The following is an 8,605-nucleotide window of genomic DNA, read 5'->3' on the forward strand; positions in this document are numbered from 1 at the left end:
ACGTGTAGGGCCTAGTGCTTTGTTGAATAATGTGAAATTTTAGCTTAGTTGGTATAGGAAGATTAGAAATAAAATGTCATAATATTATTTCGTAAAAAATAAACCTACTACATTTTAATGTTCTGTAATGTTATTTTTTACTACAGAGTTTGACGTCTCGGAAACCAACGCAAAACGTTAGACTTGTCGCTACTGTAGTGTACAGAAAGGCTGAGTAACTAGGAGTTCACTTACATCATATGCATTATGCTGTCTGTACGGAGTTTCGTTAAGTCGGGCACGCTTCTCAGCCCCGTGTGAACGATGCGCCTGGAACAAACAAACACACACGCATAAGAACGGAACCATAAACTTAATTAGCGAAGCGAATAAATTCGCTTGGATCTCATTTTTAACTCACGCAATGATCGTAAATATCCGAGTTAAGCGTGGCTCCCAGTTCGTTGCAGTGGTAATATAAACGACAGCAATGGCGACTCAAATGATTATTTTTCAAGCACCGTCAGCTTAGGGCACAATAGTCACCAAGAGTCTTCTTTGCAAGATCACCCAGAAGTGTTTCGCTATTGCCTTCCGCTATGTGAAGTTAATACACTACACTCCATCATGAACCCTGATGATGATCTACAAACTCAAAATTCTTATAGGCCTACCCAGCATGGGTTCAAACCAGAGATCTTTGACTCAAAGAGTCAGGAATCCTAATCATAAAAAAAGGATTACGTCTTCGTGCAGTAGTTCATGCAAAAAAAATGCCCTACAGCTTATGTAGCTACTGAATAAAACTCTTACTAACTCACGGACAACGCACAGCTTAAACTGATAGGTAGGGACCGGAAAAATTCGTGGGTTCCAGGATGAACTCCATAGTTCTACGTACACTAGGTCAAATGCCACCCACTCACTGGCTGCTGTCTTGTGAGACGTCCCATCGTAGCAGCCTGTGATTCGATAAAGCTTTGGTCGGGCGTTTCTCATTGGCCCAGAGTCATCCAGGTGAGTTGTGAATCAATAGCAGAGGCAGCACTGAGGTATAACTATTTGTATTTTAGCCTATCGCGAGATGAATTCGCGAATTTTTCTGGTCTCTACTGATAGGTCTAGAAGCATAAAATTTGGCATGTGTATTCCTTGAGTAGGTACTTCTTCCTATATAACTTGGTGAGCATTAAGAAAAGATTTTTGGAAATTCGTCCCCTAATGGGATTAAATAGGGTTTGAAAGTTTGTACGGAAGTTCGTATTTTATTTATTTTTTTAAGTTAGAAATGTGGACATTGGTTTTTAGGCTTCTGTTTATAAATAAATGTCAGTTGTATCGGCGTTTATGGTAATTCATCAAAAATGAGGATCAAATACTTTCCCCTTGGGACACGGCTAGTACAACTATAAAATATTTAAAACCCCTGACTAAGGCAGATAAAGCATGTTTATCAAAATAAAATAATAAGATTTTTGATTTTTTTTAGGTAAAAATATATGTTGATGAATTAATTAGTGTTAAACACAGTGGTTGCTTCGGGAATGCAAATATTTTGAAATTAATGACAGAACACATTTAAAATGTCTGGGACGAGGATAAGTCATACGTAGCAGAAATACATAACTATTTAGATAAATATCGAACTTACAATTTTCAAAGCAATAAAACGTTATTGATTGTACCACGTAATTTTTACTAGAATTTGATTTAATTTATCTCGTGAATTTAATGTAACTGACAGACTCAACACACACACAAAACTAATCACCAAAATAATGATAAAACTAATAAAAAAATGTTATAACGTTACTCGGGATTCTGTTTATTAGTACAAATGTTTCGTATGCTTTTTTGTACCCTGCTACGTTTGAATTACAACGGCGCAAAATTAAGTTTCTACCTTCCTTTGTTACTATCTGTCTTTTTTTTTTTTTTGCTGTATTTTCTTGAATGGATGCTACCAACCCAGCCCACGAACTGACGAATATAACACTAAGGCAAACCTCGTTAGGCTCGCAGAAGATTAAAAAGTCAAACGGACAGTATCTAAAGCTCGTGTGCCGGCTTCAAAACTTTACGTATTTAGAGGCTGTAAAGATAACTTCGTATCTGACGCCAATAAGTTTGTATATTCTGCACTGGACAGACATTTTCGGAGATTTATGTTTACGTGCTTGTCCTTCCGAATGATTTATAACTGACGGTGATTTATCAGGAGAGCTATTTTTTGTTCGTTGAGAACTACAGTTAATACCTTCCTTTCCAACGCTATAGACTAGAAGTGAAAAATTTTAAAATTCACCAAGCGTTACCAATACTTAACTTTCTCCCAAATAGTTAAAAAGTTACAAAATGTTTGATGGTTTTTCGCATATTACTCACTTACGTTTGAATATAAATTAGAGACTAACCAAAAAGGTGCAGTGAAATAAGTAAAATAATTTCGGCATTTGCCAAATTGCTTACCACTGTGATCAAACCACTTCGTACTGTAATGAATAAATGCAAATAAAGTTAACGTGATGTGATGTGATTTAAATTTCTTAAAAGTCACCAATGAAAACCTCCAATCCTTGTAACAAAAAAGTGTGTAACGGAAATTAAATGTCTCTTATTATTTACACCTTTCCGTTTATTTTTTGCCAACGCTTTAAGTTTAAGTAATGGAGATTTTGTTCTTAGCGATGTAATGGTATCCATAGTTCTTTATATTTTTAATGAAATTTTTTTTTAAATGCTGTTAGGTACTTAATGCGACGGTTTGCGATGCTAAGAACGAAAAATAAATCCTAAATATAAACTAAAAAGGAGAGAGGCGGTGAAACGTAGGCCTCCGTAGCGTAGTCGGCAACGCACCGGGTTTCGGTGCAAGAGCTCTGGGTTCGAATCCCGGGTAAGACATGGTTGTAACTTGTATTGTTCTAATCGTTTCCTTGGCACTTACAAATACACCAACTACAACAACAATTGTATGATTTAAGGTGAAGTTAAAAGATAAATCCAATATTAATGGAGGATAGATGATTGTCTTACTGGTGAATGTACAACTTGCTAGTGTGCCACTCATCTTAAAAAAAATATCTTTAAAAAAAGTGGTAAAAATATACACTTATAATTCAGAGGACTCGTGTTCGAATTTCGAAATTGTCCATCTATATTTTTGTTTTTACTTGGTTTCCCGAAATCACTTTGCAGGCAAATTCTGGAATGGTTCCTTGTTATTCCTGTCCCAATAATAATTTTTTATTTTTTTAATGTCCTTAGGAACCATATCTCGCATTAAAAGAACTGAGTACTATTATTCACAAAAGGCTTGAACAAATAAACATTAAGCATTCGAAAATGTTGGAAATTCAAGAAAGTGACTCTCACTCACAGCGTCTTGAAACGAGGCAGTTCTACGTCGAACACAGCTGGAGCGATGGAAGTGAGGCTGGGCGCTTGGTATATGTATCTGGAACACATTCATAATGGCTTCGTCACGGAAACAACCTCAACGAAATCTTCCGTCAGGGCGTTATCAAATCTCCTTCTCGCCAGTTGTTACAGATGCAAAAACTCGTTAATTTTTCAACATTAAACATAGAAAAACCTGCAAATTTTTCCTGCGTGAGGTAAAGTAAACATGCAGTAACTATCTGTTGCAACTAAAAACTGATACCAAATAAAGTTTGGTTTTGACGTAAGAATTTTTTCTTCTAATTTTATTTATTCTAAACATGTTTCCAATGTTAATTTTTTTTGTAACACTTTTACGCATGACCACTAGATGGTAAAGGGAACTTTCGGCTGTTAAAAAAAAATTATTTATTCATATTCCAGAACATCTTCACTATTTGGGGGGGGGGGGTTTAGTGTGTATATCTCCCCTACCACGTCCGCCATTGAGCACATGTAGACGCCTTGTGATAATATTGCAACTGATAACTTGAGTACACATTATTTAAACTATAAGATGCTACTGTTTTACTGGTGCTTCAGCTGACAATTGTGACGCAATAAACCCTCCAAACAAAAATAAAATCATTTAGTACCACACTATAGTGTAAATAATGTGTCTTGTATCAAATTTTTCAGTTCTAACAAGTGGTTCCAGTGGTCTACGCATCCTTCCAGCCGTTGTTGTTCTGCCAACATTAATTGTTAACAACTTCTCGTAATTGTCAGTGTCTTAAACAAACATCATGTGATGATGTCCATGGGACAGTTGGATGAACTGGTAAATATATTACTACTTTCGAGAACTGTCGAATCAAATTTGAGACATGTTACACGTCACAGACTGTAGCGGAAGCTGAAGCAATAATTGTTTTGTTGATTTTATAATAATATTCAGCTGTGAAAGTCAGAATGTGTGCAGAAGCACCTGACACTTGACACCTTACATTGAGGAGATTTTAATAAAAGTATTGGTTAGGGGAGGGGATGGATATACCCACATAACTTAGAAAGTCAAAACTTAGAAAAGTCATAACTTAAAATTCTTGAAAAAATCCACTTAACTTAGAGCGGACATAATTTAGAACTATCATAGCATAGAAACACATAACCTAGAAACACTCAACGTCGAAACACACAACTTAGAAACATCGTAACTTAAAACTATCACAAATTAGAAACACACATCTCCCAAACATACAACTTAGAAAAAACATAACTTAGAACTGGCACAACTTAGAAACACACATTTTAGAACTGTTATAACTTAGGAACACATAACTTAGAAACACACAACGCTGAACAAAAAAACTAAAAAAAATCATAACTTAGAAAGTTATAACTTAGAACTATCACAACTTATAAACACACAAATTAATACTGTGGTGGGACTACTTAAATGATGGAGGGGTGGCAGGTTATTATCGCTAACGACAGCCCGGTTCTGACTAGACTACATTCGCGATAGCACGCAAACAGCAAGTTGCACATGCATAGCACAGAATTTGAAATTAAATGTGCAAGCGACACAGCGGTTCGAATCATTTCGGGTCCCCCCTCCTTTTCTCACTCATTTACATCTGTCTAAATTTTCTGTTTCAAAAGTTTGAATTTTGCCAACTAGTTTTTACTAAGCAGATGTTAAACAAAATTCAAGAATTTAATTTTATCGTTTTGTTTCTAATGACTAGCAATAGTTTACAAACCAATGCCTCATAAAAACAATCAATTCAAAATATTTTTACTTGCAACCTTTGAAATGCACTTATAAAAAAACATCGTTAGTTACTCTACACCGCTGACGTAGTGCCTACTAATCGGCCGCAAACAGAAATCGGCGAAAAGCACACAGGAAAGTTGAAATTCAACATCTTGCAGTGCGCCGTGCGTACATGTGTGTCTGTGTGTGTGTCTGTCTGTCTAGGTGTGTGTGCGTGTGTGTGTTTTTTTTTTTTTCCTGTGCGCGTTCAATTTCCCAAAGTGGCAGCCGCTGAATGGTTTGTGTGCTTTCACCAGGATAGCATACAGTTCTCAGGGATGAGAGCCACAACCCCCCCACCCGAATAGTTCCGAAGTTTACCGAAGTAAAAGGTTAGGTTAAGTTAGGTCACTGTAATAAATAATAGTTCCTTATTTTGACGTGAGGGTTGTTTAGTTTAGGTTATCGTAACTAAAATGAAAATTTTGGTATGGTTAGGTTAGCGTTAATTAAAATACTCCATGACCGTAAAATATATAAATCCTTGCAATAAGGAGTTGTTTTTTTTTCACGAGTGTTCGGAAAAATTTGGAGAAGCTCGGAACTGTTCGGGGGTAGCTCTCGTCCCTGTGAACGGTAGACTTCTTGCGTCCAACGTCCGTGTGCGCGTTTCAAGGCGCGCGCGAGTGCCTGTAGCGAATGCAACCCCAGCCTTTATCTCACGCACGGCATCAGTGCGGGAAACGGAACGCGACCATAACAAAGATTATCCACGAACATGAGGCCACGGCTGCGCGGAACCAAAAGCGGATCCATAATGAAGCTCGGGGGGGGGGGGGGGGGGGGGGGGGGGCAATTTTTTCTAATACATTTTAGTTTATTTAGAATTGAAATACCGAACAGTAATTTTATTATGGTCTTAATTAGTTTACTGCTCTATTTAACAGTGGGTTGGAAGCTAAATCATAATTTTGTAGTTCTTATTTAGTAGCGTGCATTTGATTTCTGGTTAAAAAAAAGTACTTTTATGTATATCACTGCAGTAAAATATGTAATACTTTAGTAGTTTTGGAAAACTATGATTAGGAAAATCAGAAATTATTCAGGGTTCGGGGGGGGGGGGGGGGGGGGGTCATTCCGCTATGTCCCCCTCTCCCTTTTTTCTAGATCCGCCAATGCGCGGAACGCCGAACTACTACAGGTGAGTAGGTTAAAGTGAACATGTTAACAAACGCAATGAAGTGTACGGTCAGACGGCAGTTGGTATAAAGTGTGTTCAACTCCAAAACCGATTGTCTACTGTCATCGAATGAACGATTTATTTGAGCAAGTGTACCTCTGTTAGAGAAATACCGCCAGCATCAATTTGAAAACAATAAAATATTCACCTTTTCATATGTATTTTTGTTGCAGTCGGTAAAATATTACACGAAATTGTTCAAGGAACATTCTCCATCTGTGCGTTTTCCCGCAAAAGGACTGTTTATACTCTCAAAACTCAACAGCCAATCAGAGGCTTGTGTAGAATGAGATGTCGTTCTGAACTACTTCGCCAACCTGTTTGGGTTGAATGAGAAATGGCCTCGAACGAAACATGTTTTGTTTTGTTTTACAACTTCTTTTATTTGTCGGAAGTAGATTACACGTGGCATAAGCCAAACAAATACAATAACATTAGTAGTAAATAAATAAACACTACACACACACACACACACACACACACACACACACACACACACACACCTAGTTGCAATGACAGACGCTTCCATTGTCTCTTCTTGCTGTACATGACACGAATAAAAAAAATACAAGGGATACCATAGCACACAGGATTACAATATACGATAAAATGTACATAACAAACAGCATAGGGAAAATTAGACCAAACAAAAAAAAAACCACAAGAACGGAACATGTCCAGACCGTGTGTAACCGCACGCAGAAGTTGAGCATGCGTAGAGACCGGAAAAATTCGCGGGTTCAATTAACTTCAGGATAGACTCCAATATCCTCTAAACACACTCGGGCAAATGCCAACTGTGCATTGGCTGCTGACTTGTGAGTCGTCTCGACTGGGTAACCTGTGATTCGACACTTCTATGAGTGAGGGTCTCTAACTGGCCCTCATTACTCCAGATTAACAGTGAACCAATGGCAGAAGCCGCATTAAGGTATAATTGTTTGCATTTTAGCATAACACGAAATGAACCCACTGAATTTTTCAGGTCTCTAAGCATGTGTACCGGGGATAAGTTCAGGGTCTCAATGAAGCCGCGCCCGGAGACGTGACGCTCTAACCCCCCCCCCCCCCCCTCTTCCCTCCTCCCAAAGGACGGGCGGTCGGCTCACGTGACGCCGCGCAGTTCGTTAGCGCGGGGGCCGCGGTGGAAACTTCTTGCTCCGAGCGGTCAGACCCACCCGCACTCCAGCTGATTGGGAAAAGAAGGGCGGCGTGGCGAGGTTCTATATCCGGTCGACGCGCCCGGAGACTTTACTTGCCCCGCGGAAGTGGAGTCACCCCCCTCGCCCCCCCCCCCCCACACACACACACGACCTTGGGGCGGCGGTGTTGCGAGCTCGGACTTGGCTGCTACGGGAAGCCTTATTTGCACCCCCGACGAGAGAGCCAAACGAACGATCGTGCATCTTCGGTTTTTTTTTTTGTTCATTGTAACTCATAACTAATGGTCAATTAGGTTAGGTTAGCTGCATTATAAATACTTTAAAACATTGTGGACGGTTGATTTGGTTAGGATAGCTACATTAAAGATACGGAAGAAAAAAAAAGCGAGCATGAACTTCGGGGAACTTCGGGTGTGGCTCTCTCGTCTGTGAAATGAAGGCTTCCCTGCTGCTACGGCCACCCTCCCTCCCCCCTTTAACCCGGGAAGTGGCCCGCGGTCTGGTAATACCACCCCCCCTTTTTTTTTTCCCAGTTCACACAACACTTAGCACACATGATTTAATGCAGTATTTTTTTTTTGGACATACGGCATTGCAGTTTTGCACTGTTTGCCACAGCAAAGTTCCCAACCAAAAAAAAAATCAAGATATCAGAGAGGTGTCTGAAGTAGCTTGGCTTCTGGGTTTGTAGCCGTGTCCTTGGCGAATAATTCACCGAAGTTTCGGTCGACATTGCAGTCGCCATCATCAGGGAGCAGTTACCTACCGGTTGTAGCCGTGTCCTTGGCGAATAATTCACCGGCGTTTCGGTCGACATTGCAGTCGCCATCATCAGGGAGCGACTTGCAATGTCGACCGAAACGTCGGTGAATTATTCGCCAAGGACACGGATACAACCCAGAAGCCAAGCTACTTCAGACAACGGCCGTGAAAGCCTGCGAACATTATCAGAGAGGTGTCTGTTTACGAAAAGTACTTGAGAAAAAGTACTGAGGTCGGATGAGAAGTTCCGTTTCCGGTAATATTTGGACGTGAAACAGCTGGTACAGAGTCTTGTCAAGTACTGGAGTGACTTGCATCAGA

At 39.6% G+C, this 8,605-nt stretch overlaps 1 protein-coding gene across 1 annotated transcript in view; it reads right to left on the reverse strand.

Moving 5' to 3' along the window:
- LOC134536324 (lutropin-choriogonadotropic hormone receptor-like) overlaps positions 1-8,605 on the reverse strand; it is a 133,017-nt gene that overhangs the window by 75,937 nt on the left and 48,475 nt on the right. The window contains exons 4-5 of the mRNA XM_063376076.1: positions 3,359-3,436; positions 235-309 (exon numbers count right to left, since the gene is read on the reverse strand). Coding sequence (XP_063232146.1) covers positions 235-309; positions 3,359-3,436 — 153 coding nt within the window. The remainder of the gene's footprint in view (positions 1-234; positions 310-3,358; positions 3,437-8,605) is intronic.

The sequence above is a fragment of the Bacillus rossius genome, chromosome 10 (assembly GCF_032445375.1).
Source record: "Bacillus rossius redtenbacheri isolate Brsri chromosome 10, Brsri_v3, whole genome shotgun sequence".
Taxonomy (NCBI): domain Eukaryota; kingdom Metazoa; phylum Arthropoda; class Insecta; order Phasmatodea; family Bacillidae; genus Bacillus; species Bacillus rossius.